The sequence below is a fragment of the Amblyomma mixtum genome, chromosome 7 (genome assembly GCF_055824585.1).
Source record: "Amblyomma mixtum isolate Tamu chromosome 7, ASM5582458v1, whole genome shotgun sequence".
In the NCBI taxonomy this organism is placed as follows: Eukaryota; Metazoa; Arthropoda; class Arachnida; order Ixodida; family Ixodidae; genus Amblyomma; species Amblyomma mixtum.
Window position 1 is genome coordinate 79,831,202 of NC_143018.1, and position 15,804 is coordinate 79,847,005.

The 15,804-nt window shown below is 44.3% G+C and overlaps 1 protein-coding gene across 1 annotated transcript; it reads left to right on the top strand.

Annotated features, from left to right (window-relative positions):
* The first annotated feature begins 1,014 nt into the window (after positions 1-1,014).
* On the top strand, positions 1,015-15,242 carry LOC149336604 (astacin-like metalloprotease toxin 5). Its single transcript, XM_089554185.1, has 7 exons — positions 1,015-1,264; positions 4,563-4,672; positions 8,558-8,630; positions 10,381-10,495; positions 11,016-11,191; positions 13,147-13,421; positions 15,219-15,242. Exons 1-7 carry the CDS (start codon positions 1,168-1,170, stop codon positions 15,240-15,242), a joined length of 870 nt encoding a protein of 289 aa, XP_089410311.1. The 5' UTR covers positions 1,015-1,167.
* Positions 15,243-15,804: the final 562 nt, after the last annotated feature.

A 15,804-nucleotide genomic window follows, 5' to 3' on the forward strand; every position in this document is an offset into this window, starting at 1 on the left:
TGCTGAAATCCCCAGCCTTTGGCTTTTTCTTAAAAATCATCAATGCACACCACGTCCTCGGCCCGGTGCTAATGCACTTCTCCTGCACACCTTGCAACACCTGCCGCAAGCGCCCAGATTTCTGCTTAGTTCCTTGTTTACCGAAGCAGAAGCTACTCAAAGATTTTCCACAAGATACAACGAGTACGCATCGACGAAGCAGAGGCAGCCATTTTTTAGTAAATAAAGAACGGAGAACGAGTACAGTCGTATCAAATCGGCCTATCGCCGCCTGTCCGGCTTGCACTGATCAATCTGCGTGCTGTACGATAGCATTACTCCCGTGGCGTCTCGTGAATATCTGCATGTCATATGATTAATTCATGAAGACGCAATGAAAGAACGACCAAGACACGTGCATCCCAGGAGTCACGCGCTTTGTTCATTGTGTCTTTTGCGCCAGAACATCAATATTACAGAATTCCACGCGCCCCAGCATATGCCGCCCTGAACTGACCTCGAACCTTGGGCTCCATTGTTATCGATTCAGGCACATGCAATCGTGGGCGCACAAAAGGGCAGTATTTATTTTCATAATCAATAAATTCTCAAGCAGTTTTGTGTACACACAAGTTTTTTGTTCGCGGTAGAATTATCTGCGGACGATTGGGCTTTGCGGTGGTGTCCACCAATATGCGACTTGACTCTCTCCGTTCCTGCCATTGTTCTCATTTGCCACTGTGAAACGTCGGAGATGGAAGCTAGCGATACTAGCGTCTGGCGACGCCGATCCATTGTGTTTTATCTGATTGTATACAAAGCCAGACTGACGCGATTTCTAGAGCCTGTGGAGTTCGTAGTATCTCCATAAAGAAGAGTTTTGCCAAAGCTTTCTTCTTGCGGTGCCATCCAGGAACCTGGCATTGAAGGTTTTTTTCCCGCCATTGCTCGAGATTGCAAGTGTCCACTGCATGGGACACCGGCTTGTGGCGTAATAATGTTTAGGCACGAAAGTACTGATTGCGTACAGTCACCTTATACAAAGGTCAGCGAGAAAGGCGTCACACGTACACACGTTGTGGACGTATATAAGCGCCGTGTTGAGACGGCAGGAAAGCGAGCAGGCAGTGACCTAGCATTTGAACTAAGAAAGGACTCAGTTTCTGACAGCTACACTGAATCAGCAGTATGGCTTTCCCACTGGCATCATGGGTTCTCCTGCTCTTTTTGACGTCACCTGCGTGGCAGGCGCCTGCACCTGCCACCACTTCAGAGCCGTTGGAAGGTAAGGTGTTCAGCTATTTCCCAGTACTGCATCTTTCAGCTAAGTAGAACAGCATTTTTCCGATTGATGCACTCTGGACGAATGAAAACAACTCAGTGCTTATGCAACCTTCCGTGGCTGACAAATGGCAACGTTAATCTTATGGAAACCAATCCTTTTGGTGTACATTCAGATCTTTATGCGAGCCTGTTGGTTAATTATAAAAAAAAAGTATCATCTCGGTTACATGCACTGCCAGTTAAAAATATCTGCGGTGTTCTATTTCTAGAATATTTCTAGATTTTGAGCGCTGTGTTCGTCCCTTTCTCCCCTTTGGCCCTGTGCCGTAGCGCTGCTTCACTAGATCTGCGGTTAATTTCTAAACAGCCTGCAGCCCGTTTTGTTGCATCGGGTAATATGTTGCGATTGGTAAATGTGTGGTAGCAGTGCGCCAAATTTAGCAAAGCTTATCAGTTCATGTCTGCCGTTCATTTACCTTTTCTCTTCTCCAGCGTGCAACAGTGGGGTCTGTTGTACTCAGTGAATTTTAATGAAGCGAGGTCATCTGTGGTCAAATAGCGCCAATGCTCGGTGTTTTTTCTTCTACGAAAGGGAAGGTCAGCGACCCACTTTGTAAGCATTTCACCATAGGGAAGCCGAGCACCAGGCTAGGGAAAGCTTGAATTCATTGTAAACCGGTGGTCATTTTGCGGCACTGGGAATCGAACCCCGCACCTCCTGAATACGAGTCGCATGCTCAGATCACCACGCCATCGCGGCGGTGGGTCTCTCGTACTTATGGCGACTCAACTTTGTCACAGAGACGTCTAGACTCCCTTCATGATCAAAGCTGTCTTCTCAAATCCTGTATTTAAAACCGCTCTTCCGTGATGCAAGGCTTCCAAATGTCCGCGCTGTTACTGGCTGTTTTTCTCTGAGCATTTCCCGTTTAATGCCAATATTAAGACCGCGATGAATACAAATTTCTCCTCTCTTCGAGAACATGGAAGACGTCCTTTACACGTCGCAATCCGGAATATTGGCACATGTGTATGAACGCTAATCTCAGCTGCACTTTTTGATGCACAATGACCTCACCCAGTATTGGCATTCAGGTTTATTATCTAAATAGTCGTTCATGATGAGCTGAAACCTTTCCTTGCTAGTGGTGTCATCTACGCTTGACACCAAGGAGGCTACTTTAGGTTAAGTATTGTCGTACCGTGGTTGTTGTTGTTGACTGTGGTGTTGCATATTTCTCACAGAGTTTTTGTTGTTTTTGTCGGGCAACGTAGAAATAAAGCTTGCTCCGTTGAACTCTTAGAAACATTTTAGCCAAACATTTTAGCTTATCTAGCAGCCATGCGTGGCATGCAGGGTGCCGTGTATGAGCAAAACTCTGTCCGAACGCGTGATTTCATTGGAGCAATCCCTGGATTCCCTTGCTTATAACAGCCCTACTAGAGCAGCAGCACTCCTGGTACTCTCCCTGAAAATAGCTGCTGTTTTTGCCAGAACTGAAGCTAACGTAAGCATACTGAACGAACCATCTTCTTTTTTTTTCTGGCATCCCAGAAAAGCAGCATGAAGCGTTGAAAGAGGCGGAAGACCCTGCAGTTTCATTAGGTTTATATGCGGTAAATATTTCGACCAGTCAGATCAACATCGACCGCGTTCAGAAACTCGGAACTTTACATTCAAGCAAAAAGCTGCCATATACTGTAAAGGAGGCTATGACTGTGCATAAAAGAACGCTGGCTTCGTTTACTGTATTTAAATGAACTAAATACTGCATTAGCTAAGATTTTTCGTGTGCCGTCCATACAGCTCGTCGAGCACTTGACTTAGATAGACAGGGACCTTCACAGTTTAAAGCTACGGTATGCCAAACTACGAACGGCTGTGCGCACAGTTGTAGACAGAATAATATACAACACTCTTCGGCGCTCCAATTCTTACCTCACATTTTGTAATAGGAAAAAAAAGTCGGTGGGCTCTCTGAGGAAAGAGACCAACCTTGCTTACTTGCAACCCGATTTTTTGGAGAAGGCAGTGCGAGAAAAACGTTTGAACGGTGAAACGTTCCCTATGTTACTTTTTCGCGATCGTATGTTTATGGTGTCATATCTGATACTGTCGTGCACTCAAAAAGTAACCGTCTCTTAGCACTTAGTTCCCCGCATCCGTTTTGTTAGTGATTTTAGTTCTCACTCAGCAGTTTTCTGGAATCGAGGCATTACTAATCAGCTGCAGGAGGTATAAAATGAAGCTGACGACCGGGCTTCAATGGCGTCACTTTGAAGCACGATCTCAATGGCGGTGAGTCATGACTGCACAGTGTTATTTCCAACTCAAAATTGGTTTTAGAATACAACGTGTCGTAATAGAAACACATCTGCGACGCATCCATGTTTTTACTGCTAAAAAAGGTTAATTTTAGCTGCACTTAATGTTGTGATGGCATTAGTGACACCATGTGTAGCAAGGTTTAGCTCAAAAATAGACAGTACCTTATCAATGGGCAGTTTACCGCTCAGCCAGTGACGTAAGCAATCATATTTCCGAAACTGACCAAATTTTATTTTATGCGGAACTCGGAAGGGCATTTCGAAGCGGATATGCAACCTGTTATATCTTTAGAATAATATGCATTTTCACTCTCCAACGTGAGAAAGAAGCATGTAAAGGCACTAGTAAAGCAGTCGTAAGCCTTGCTTTTATGAACTAAGAGATTTGGGAGTCAGAAAAAAACCACTTTATTAAACATTTGCATGATAGTTTGTTAAACTCTTTACACGCGGAAAGAGAGGAAAGTGATACCAGAGATTGGTAAATTGGTAAATTCGTTTTTGAGGAAAAGAAATGGCGCATTATCTGTCTCACATATATCGGCGGACACCTGAAGCGCGCCGTAAGGGAAGGGAGGAAGGTATGAGTGAAAGAAGAAAGAGAGAAAGAGGTGCCGTAGTGGAGGTCTCCGGAATAATTTCGACCACCTGGGGATCTTTAACGTGCACTGACATCGCACAGCACACGGGCGCCTCTTGAGTTTCGCCTCTATCGATTTCCGCAGGCCCCTTTTGTGGCTATTGCCTAGCTGGTCACTAAACCTCAAAACGCCTAAAGGAGCGCGAAGGTTCGGCAGTGATTCAGAGATTTAGAGGTTCTTGCTAGTAAAAACGCAGGTAACAAGGTACTGAACTTTCTTTTCTTACATAGGGGCCGAGAATGTCCACGTAGCGTGGAAGTAGTTTTTTCATTCTAGATTTACTCGTAGTGGGCCCGTTCTTATTGGTGACTCCTGGCTCCCTTTACGCAGGCGTCTCCTCATCGTCTCCTCAAGATCGTCTCCCAAATCCACGAGATCTCCTCGAGAGGGAGGGCCATTTCGAAGGAGACATCCTGCTACCCAAAGGCTACCCCGAGGATGTAAGTCAGCACCTTGTAAACAAAGTGTACTATAATTCATTCCATGCCTACACGATTCTGGATATAGTTGTTAGTTCAGTCTTAATTACGGGCGTGTCAAAGAAAGTTCCAAGGTTTAGACATTCGAATTGGAAGTTTCTGCTCCATAAGAAACAGATGGCGCACTGTTACGTGAAAACAAGTATATTTTCACGTTGCCGACATTCTAAATGTAAGTTTATTCTCTGTAAGAAAAAGATAGCACATAGAGAGGCGAAAATGAAAATACCAAGGCGTGCTTGAATTCAACTATATTCATACCTAACAATTCTGAACAAAAGCCTTTTTTAGCGGGACGCAGTTATGAACGAAATTTTTTCATGCAATGTTATTTTTCACTATAACAGTCAATATATCCGCTGATGACGCAACGGCACTTTCCCATTTTTTTCTTTCTATTAACCGTTTTGCAATCGTCAAAACCGTTCCCCATTAGTTTTAAGACAGTTTTAAGGTTCGATGATATCGATGGAAACACTATAAGGGAAAGTTGTTGCTACACTTGAGCATAATGGACCTTCAATATTTTCATAACAGGGCCTTACAATTTTTTAATTTTCAAAATTTTTGTCCAAGACCGTTGGACATGTGACACTTAAACGAAATGTCTCTCCCGCAAAAACCCGATAACACAACGGCAGGTGAATACCTCAATGTCTTCACATTCTTTGTTTTCAGCCGCCTCGTTAGCTCAGTTAAGGTGCTCGGCTGCTGACCCGAAGGACGAGGGTTCGATAACGACCGCGTCGGTCGCATTTCGATGGAGTGTATATGCTAGAGGCGTGTGTACTGTGCGATGTCAGCGCATTTTAAAGAACCCCAGGTTTGTCGAAATTATCCGGGGCCCTGCACTATGAAGTCTCTCATAGCCTGAGTATGCGTTCGGGCGTTACATCCCAATAAAACGAAACCTAACCATTGGCTTTCGCATATATCTTCAATTACTATGAAAATTGAATTCCAGTAAGTCGTAAATAAAATATAACGAGGAAGATGCACCAATATCTTCGGCGTTTTCATATTTAAAATGAAGAATTTGTTTTTGTATGACTCAATTGACACAGCTAGTGAAAGCACAATAATAACAAGTAATAATCAATTATTAGATCCAAAAGAAGGTGATTAGAGCGGGAATATCTTCTTCTTCTTGACACTGGTTTGTGGTTTACGCAGTTCAACGCCCCAAAGCGACTCAGGCTATGAGGAACGCCGTAGAGAATGGCTCCGGAAATTTCGACCACCTGCGGTTCTTTAACGTGCACTGACATCGCACAGTGCATGGCCCTCTCGAATTTCACCTCCATCGAAATTCGGCCAGCATGGCCGGGATCGAACCCGCGTCTTCCAGGTCAGCAGCCGAGCGCCATAACCACTGAGCCACCGCGGCGGCTCCTTTGTCATTCAGATGCCGGAAAGGTGCACTAAAATGGATTCTGAGCTCGTCTTTTTGCCGCGGGAAGTCCGGTAGACAGGCATCCCGCCATATAGAGAACTCTGGAGCGTCAAAATCCGCCGGAAATATTCAACATTCAATTTCTTTCTCGAATCCAGTGTAACTACTACAACCGATATTGACAGAAGAGTGTTGCCAACATAAGCGCCATTTTGGATGCCATGTAATCGCGTGGCGTCTGCACAAATTAAACCGCCATTATACCGGTGCATATTTTTATTTTTGAACGAATTATTGAGGCGTTCACATCTTCGCAAATAAAAGTGAGGAGTGTAATTATTGGAAATGTTATTTAATGGCACGAACGCAAGAAGTAATGAACTCCTCAGGCGTAAAGTCATGTGAGCATGAGCTGTGGTAGATGCACGATTCTACCTTATCTTTCTCTAAGGCACATGTCGAATAAAAACCTATCAGTAGAGACAGCAGGCGTGAGCTCCCGACTGGTTCGAACTCTGTTCCGCATTGGGATACTCACGTGCCTCTTATCTCTGATTAGAACATTCCCGCGGGAGCAGGCCATGTTCAGGCGATAGTAAAGCAGATAGGAGCCAGGACACACTCCAGATGGAACAGGCGGTAGAACTCGATATCTACCGCCTACTTCCCTATGTCATGTGCCTCTTTGATGCAAATGGAGAAAAAATTACGAGGAACTTTAGCGGCTAAAGTGGTGCAAGGCGAAAGCCTGAGTGCTGCATTCTACTACGCGATTGTTCACTTCACAGTCTGTTGGTGCATTAATTAACTGCCAATTAATGACGCTTAATCTTTGCCTTTAGGAGTGGAACGCAACAGCGTGTTGTATCGCTGCCAGGGAGTCCACAGAGCGCCACCACCCGTTCGGTGCAATGCGTTGCCCTTTGAACGCAACGCTTTTTGAGGAAAGGAAATGGCGCTGTAATTCTCTGTCATCTCGGTGGACACCTGAACCGCAGCGTACAGGAAGGGAGGAAGCGGAGTGAAAGACCGTAATGAAGAAAATGAAAATTGTATTTGAGGAAAGGAAATTACACAGTAACTGTCTCACATATTTCGGTGGACACCCGTCAAAATTCGCGCGCAGTGACGTCACGACCATTTCGACCAATCTGAAACGCGGACAAATTTGCTAACACGTCTTTGTCACGACAGTATGAGCCATTAAAGGCTTTCGCCTAAAAAGATTCATAACTGTGCAGCCGTTGTCAATGACACCAACGTCCGGCAGGGATGGCGCAATATTGCACCACGCAAAGACATTAATCGAAAATTCAAATCACAAGTCCAATTTTTTTCTGGGCAATAATATTGCCGCTAGCAATGAATGGGCTTTCGAGCAACCCTATTGCTTGCGCTAAAAAGCCGCATCTTGTGTCGCAAAGGATCCACACGTGAAGTGCTGAATCATATTCTGACCCCATGCCCGACATTCTTGAAAAGTGGAAAATTGCAAGATACTCTTATAGAAAGATTGAAGCAAAGGGTCCATTTTTCTTATATGTAGCAAAATATTCCTCTTAAAGTGTTGCAATCAATCTCATCGAACAGTTAAAGGTGCAGTGAAGAGGAATCTGAACTCTTTTTGCTGCGGGAACTGAATCTACACGTTCCGAGCATTCTTTGAAACGTCGATTTATTACCCTGTGTGGCCGATTTCCCTAATTAAATCAAGTTAACGTCCGGCTCGCGCCTTTTCTTTTTTTAATTCTCCCCGTACGGTGGGCTGAGTCGACCAACGCGTGGAGTGCCTTTCACCCAGTCCCGTGGCGGCTTGCCGCTCTGCCATCGGCGGAGTAACACGTAGTAATCCGTAGTAGCAAATTGTCCGCGCGTATTTTTATTTCTGCGGGCTTATTTTGCGGCTATATTATCGGCGAATGAAACTATTTATTCACGGAAACCTAAAAAACAAAATAAAGCGAAAGCAAAGCCTCCACGGAGCTGGCTGAATGGCACTCCACGCGTTGGTCGACTCCGCCCACCGTACGGGCAGAATTCAAAAAATAAAGGCGGGAGCCGGACGTTAATTCGATTTAATTAGGGAAATCGGCCACACAGGGCAATAAGTCGCAGTTTCTAAGAATGCTCGGAACGTGTAGATCGAGTTCCCGCGGCAAAAAGACGAGTTCAGATTCCTCTTCACTGCACCTTTAAGACTGCCGTAGAAAAACAATGGGGACCGTTTTTGACGATACCAAAAAAGTTAATTGAAAATCAAAGAAAGGCTGCTGTCGGGTGATCTGTGGATGCATTGATTTTTTTAGTGACATCTCACATTATATGAAAAAATTACTTTCATCCACGGTTTCCCCGCTCAAAAATACTTTTGCAAGGAATTGTTTGGTATGTCGGTGCGTCTGACTGCAACAACGTCTGGACAGCTGAGAATACTCCTCATGACTCTTCTGCAGAGGGGTGTGGTGACCCGAGATGTGCGGCTATGGCCTAATGGTGTCATTCCTTACGTCATCAAATCCAGGTCTGGTGAGTGAACCTGTTATCCCAGTGTCAGAGCTTTTTAAACATTTGCGTCAAATTTATATTTAAAGTCGGTAATCAGCGGCAGGTGGGACTCCCGGCTTGGCTACAGAATGATGCTAACAGCTTTTTTTGCAATTTTAGCTACCATATTTATTTATTTATTTATTTATGTATTTATTTATTTATTTATTTATTTATTTATTTATTTATTTGTTTATTTATTTATTTATTCAAGATACCCCTAAAGCCCCTCGAGAGGGTATTAGATCGACGGGGGGGGGGGTGGTACAGGCAATTGATCAAAATAAAACAAAACCACAAATAAAACACTTAGCATTACATAAACAAGCAAAAGAATCAAAGGTATGGCATCACGGCAAAAAGTGAAGATTACTACAGTATTAAAATTATACAAACAGAACACTAATTCAAGAATCATTTTAGTAACATACCCTGCAAAAAAAGGAAGCCATGAACAAATAAAATGACAATGTACGCAAAAAGTTAAGCAGTATAGTTATTGAAAATAGAAGATTAAAATATTTATCACAATCAGTTGTGGTTGCGATGTGGGAAGGCAGAGTGTTCCAGTCAGATATTGTGCGTGGTAAGAATGAATGCGCATAGTTAAATGTTCTGCACGTGAAACGCCTAACTTTAAAGGGATGATCGCGGCGGTCAAAAATCGAAGGAGGCAAAGAAAGAATGTCGTTATGAAGTGACGGATGATGATACAGTTTATGAAAAAGGGATAGTCGTGCAACTTTGCGGCGGAGACATAAATCATTGAGACCTGCCCGTTTCTTCAAGGCTGTGATGCCTTGCTGTGTACGTGAATAATCGGAGTAAATAAAACGAACTGCGCGGTTCTGCAATGATTCAATGTTATTTACCATGTAAGATTGGTAAGGGTCCCAAATAGCCGAGGCATATTCCATTTCATATTCAGTTCACCGCGCTAAAAAACATGTGCGCAAAATATTACGCTTAGTACATCAAATTTACTAATCGCACTAAAATAAATGACTTATAAAATAAATTATTTAGGTCCGGGATAAGCATACATACGAGGCACAACTGCAGGAATTAAAAATAAATGCGGTTTGGAGGGGATAAGGGAACTTCAAAATGCGGAAATTCATTTACACACATTTACAGCGGCAAATAAATAACTGAGAAGCCTTCGGGATGACATGCCTATTAAGGCGCGAAACATTTCATTCAACAGCGAATTCCAGAACAGTGCAAATTAGAAGGTATCACATGCATGCAGCTAAGTTTAAATTCTGAATCGCCAGCTTGTGATGTAAAAAAAATAATAATTTACGAAAAAAATTTATCCCTCTGCATCAATTACGTTAGGAAATTGCCAGCCGCAGATGCTTCTTGATCTAATGTGCATTGCCACAGGTCGTCGCCTGGTTATTTTCCTCAATTGTGTTTTTCGATTAAAGCTTCTGCGCGCTGCGCACCAAATTTCACTGTATTTGTCATTTTCCTACCAACGTTTGTGTAGACTATATTTTGTCAATGTACGAGCTTTCTTTGTAGTGCGTGAGAAGCAGTATTTATTATTTTCTTCTTACATGCAGCACAAAATTTACGATGAGTACGATCTAGTCAGGTGTAAGCAGGCGCCTTTCGTCTTGGGTTTTTTGTTATTTTAAAAAATTATAAATCCCCAGATATAAATGTGCAGAAGCGCTTTCGAAGTAAGCAGCGTCGCAACATTTTACTCGTCTTATTTCGACAGCTGGAGACATAAAGAAGATCCGGGACGGAATGGCATCGGTTGAGGCCGTGAGCTGCTTACGCTTTGTGCAGCGTACAACAGAATACGACTACATTTCCATTGATTCTTCCGACGGGTAAGAACGATTGGCGGCTACTCTTGGTCGCTCGGGAAAAGCAGTTCGCACCTTTGTTCGGGCAAGGACTTGGCGCTTGTAGCAAAACAGACATGAACGCCGACTCTACTGATTCACATTATAAACACGAATGTCCCTGTATGAGAGTAAAAAGAAAGTACGCTGTCCTCTTGCGTATTCCCTTTTAGGGGGCAGATTATGCTGCCCAAGTTCCGGAGCATATTTCAATCGCTAACTATACGGAATGCTTACTTTTGGCAACGGAGGTATGTTCCCTCTGCAAAGCTCAAAAACTGGGTGCAGGCAGCAATGGGATGAAGCTCATTGAATTCTAAAACCTCTTCAGTTGCCCTTTAGTTTCGGCAATTTAGCCTCAATACAAGACAGTGACATTGCACGGACCGATGTTCGAGACGCATTTGCGCTCATTTGCCTCTTCGTGCTCATCTCCTTCTCTTGTGTTTCTCTACGATGTTGCAGTCGTGTCGCAAAACCTAGCCTCATGTGCCGTACTGTGCAGCTGCAGTTCGTTCATCGGCCGCCAGGGGGGAGAGCAAGTACTGTCTCTGAAGGATGGCTGCCTCGCCAAGGCTACAGTTATGCACGAGTTGCTACATGCTGCTGGTTTTTACCACGAGCATACGCGCTCCGACAGAGACGACTACGTGGTGATCTTCCCGGAAAACGTGAAGGAAGGTGCGTATTTGTTTAGAACAACTTTTGGGAACAGTGGCATACCGCAGTGTCAGAGCTACGAAAGCCAGAAAACGGGTGCGGTTCCCGTAGCGACAGCCATTCAAAAAATGAAGCACCACCGCTGTGGCCATTGGAGATATATCTTTGCGAGCAAAGTGAGAGACGTGAGGTCAAAGGATAAGTTACCGCAGCGTTTTATTTGTAAAATCCTGATATTCACTAGAGCAGTCAGACCGCTTGAAGACAGTTATTGTTGCATTACATACTACCTCAGGCCCTTCACAGGCTCCAGAAAAATAAATGGCTTTCAACGTTTATAAATGGTCCCATCAGGAAGCTAGTGGTCTTTGGAAAGTTGTGAGCCCTAAGCCATACTTGCCATACGTTTATTGTTGAACACTGTCCTTACATGCAAGGTCCAAACGGGCAGCTGTGTTCAGACCGTTTTCTTGTTTCAGCTTCAGGGTCATTCCTCGTAGGTCTATAAAGACACGCCCTGACCGCAAAAATTGTACCCACGACCTCTGTACTCCATCCAGTGGTCAGAACAACAACGAACTGTTTCGCACATTTAAAGCAGTTGCACGGACATTTCGAGCCTCACGCAGTGGAGAGTAGTGACCCCGCCAGAGCATTCAGCACAAATGGAACCAAGTTTTTGATTTCGAGTTCAAGCGTGCTCATAGATGCGAAAAAAAGTTATACTAGGAAAGCATTGTAGATGTAAAAAATTCTAAGTATGTTTTCTGAAACCATTAAGCAAGCAACTAGTAACCAGGACTGTAACCAGTAAGCACGAAACCAGTAAGTAGGAAGCAAGAGCTGCTGTTAGCTGCTTTCTCATATGAATACCAGCAATGTTGGTCAAATGTTTTAGGGGAATCCCCCGAGGCGGAGTAGATTTGTAATAGGGGAGTAATTACTCATGGCATCCCCGCAAGTATAGCGTTAAGGCTACGAAGGAAAGCTATACAACTTCGAAAGAAACTTCATAGTTCAAGAAAAATTCATCCTGGTCCGGCGTTCGAACCTCGGACGACCGCTTCACCAGCAATCCAGCTCAAATGTTCGCTGTTTTAGTGCAAAGCACTCTTTAGCGTGGTTAAGCCCAACCAAGAATCTTGCGTAAAGCCTCGGAGTAACTCGGGTAAGCTGGGGTTCGGAGGAGCGTCGCGCCAGCTGTAACCAATAGGAGGAGGGCATCGCGCCAGCTGTAGCCAATAGGAGGAGGGCATCGCGCCAGCTCTAGCCAATAGGAGAAGGGCATCGCGCCAGCCGTAGCCAATAGGAGGAGGGCATCGCGCCAGCTGTAGCCAATAGGAGGAGGGCATCAAACCAGCTGTAGCCAATAGGAGGGCATCGAGCCAGCTGTAGCCAATAGGAGGAGGGCATCGCAGCAGCTGTAGCCAATAGGAGGAGGACATCGCGCCAGCTGTAGCCAATAGGAGGAGGGCATCGCGCCAGCTGTAGCCAACAGGAGGAGGGCATCGAGCCAGCTGTAGCCAATAGGAGGAGGGCATCGAGCCAGCTGTAGCCAATAGGAGGAGGGCATCGCGCCAGCTGTAGCCAATAGGTGCAGGGCATCGTGCCAGCTGCAGCCAAGTGAAGAGAGGGTGTGAAGATGAAGAGCGAGAAACGCTGTTGCGTGCACATGCAGATGCCAGAAAGAAGAGGCGAAGAATGAACACATGCTTTCACACGTCTACTCCGTTTAACTATGTTAAAGCCCCACCACTTTTTTTAAGTCGGTGATGTTGGTTAGACGTACAATATATATTTTTCGAAAAAGACGGCACTTTGCCATTGTTTTCAAAAGCGTACGTTTGCAGCCTTTTGTGTTTGCGTCCAGCTACTGTCGCTGCAGGCACTGGTACAACATAGCACGGTTGACTTTCGTGCTTACTCCCGCGTGTCTCTACTAAAATACTACTGCGCTTCTCTACTTGAACTTCCAGGCAAAATGCACAACTTTAAGAAGCGGCAGCCATCTGAAAACCGACTGCTGACGCCCTTTGACATGAAGTCTGTGATGCTCTACGGGTCCGAGACGTTTTCCCGTGCGCCAGGGCTGCTAACCATACTGACCAAGGACGGAAGACGTCTGCCAATGACCTACGACAAGAAGGGACTCAGCGCCAGCGACGCCCGTCGCATCCGCATGCTGTACAAATGTCCACGACACTTACTAGACTTTTTTTGGACGCATAGCCAACGGCTAGTTCCGGTCCAAGTACACAAAATATTTAAAAGCTAATATTGCTAACGTCACGTGAGCAGAATAAACACATGCATTATTGTCCTCACTTACAAGCAGTTCTTCATTAATGCTGCTGAAGACATTAGCATATGTGGATCTCCGTGTGAAATGCACCTATACTCCGAGTAAATAACTTATAGCTGAATATTTCTTTTCTCTTCACGGGCGAATCACTTTATTGGCGACGCAGTGGACCATTTTACTCCTTCGCACTTCATGACATTCATTAAAGAAATCGTCCATGCACTCTGCATTGGTACTTTTGAGAAAGAAACAAACCAATGAACTAATAAATAATCCCTGGTCTCGAATACGCATCATGCAATTTCGTCACCGCTCATACTGCTGACCTTCATCGTCACTTTGCCCTGTCGCGGCGGCAGCAGCCGCCTGCTTTGTCGTAGTCTTCCAGCCTGAATGTGAAGGAGGTAGTGTCGCTGAGTGTGCGCTTGGGCCTCCTGGATCGACTTTTCCCTGTATTGTTGTGTCGCTGCCAAACACTGTCGATATTTGGTGTGATGTGTGTGTGTAGTAACAATCATGGCATGTGTGGTTACATTAAGGTGTGCGATTACTGATGATACATCATACATGATCGATGATGCTCATGTCACGTCATGGCTAAGCATTATTAATTGGTGTGTAATCGGTCTGTATGGAAGTCATGGTCTCATGTATTGCGATGAGGGTGAGTGTATGGTATGGTGAAGCTTATGACTAAGCATGATATGCGGATCGTGACTAAATACATGATACGCGGTCATGACGAGCATATAATGCCATGGCTTATCATGACAATTTTTTCGGGGGTGATTAATTACTGCTAACTGCTATGTATAGAAACCATGTAGCAGAGCAGTGTGCATGATTCATGGGAGATGACTCAGCCATGCAAACCATGCTCATGACTCAGCAAAATATCAATGTTTTATTAATCAGGTCAGTAACACTGATGACGTCACCATGCCGTAGCAGAGGGCGAGCGTAGCGTCACCAAACCGGCCCATCGGTCTCCTCATGAAGTCGCAACCCAAGATAGGCATTGTCTAGGCGCAAGCACATTTTTTGCCACCGTGGCAAGCAGAATCGCGCTTTTGAAATTCTACAAGCCGATAAGTTTAGAACCAACCATTATCTACAAACGTCTAACTCCAAGCCGGCGCCGAACTGTAATAGAAGCGTATTAGCAGGGTTTGTATGCAGAATCTATCTGATTTCTGGCGCCCGGCACTACAGGTATTATTATGCGCTAGAACACATTTTATAGCTCAATTAGCCTATTTTTAAGCATTGCTGGCTGGCTTCGTCGTTCTATAATTCCCACTGAGAGTGCTATGAAGCACTCCATGAACGACTTCCCGAAGACTCTCAATATGCTAAAAGATCAACACTTTGAAACAATCAGCGTTCAACCATGTCAGGAATGTACAAGAATTTAGCAGTTTTTCTTTATCAGTAAGTTGAAAGACATTTCGTCACATTTTCTCAAACATACGTATACTGATAGGCCTTTGTCCTACAATCTGCTCCTGATTTTCTTGGTTTCCCCCCGAACATGCAGAATTTACGGTTCACAATCTGTCCATGGCCCGGCACTGGTTTTGTGCCCTCAAGAAAGCCGCACTGTACCTCAGTTTTAAAAATAAAATCCCGTCCGTCTTCTCAAAACCCAAAGCATAATATATCGGTTTACTACTATTAAATTGGTGCAATGTTTTCAGGTTCTGTGTTCTCATATCATTTATATGTCTCTGTATATCTTTATTTCAGGCTAAAATTAACTCCATAGCATAGAGTCACTCAACTATTTTTTTTTATTTCCTTTTTACAGCATATTGGGCCCCTTTTTTGAAAATGGATTTCGATTCTACTTCTTTCTGTGTAATTACCTTTTCTGATGTTTATGTTCTACTATTGACTGCCCATGAAATGTAAACCAGTTTTAGGCTTAGTCAGGAAGCATTCAGCACTCTTTTACAGCACCTCGTGGGCATACTGTACCATAGTACTTAATTATACCCCTTACAGCCTTCACAGTAACGATGTTCCCACGGAAAAGACAGCTTGCTTAACGCTACTTAGATGTGGCCTGACATGCGGATTAAGTCTCAGGTTTATTCTTCGTGCGTTTAATCCTCTGGCGTACTATAACTTGAAGCTTTATCACCCAGAAAGCGAGATTCCTTCAGAGACAGACGCAGTTTTTCAATGCAGCTTGAAGCTACGGACCATGAGATTAGATTCTAACAACCCACCAGTATACCGGCTTTATGCTCTTGAATTACAGAGCGAAAAAAAAATACATGCATAAAGCATTGTCTATAATTATACGATTTTATTTCAGGTAATCGCTCGT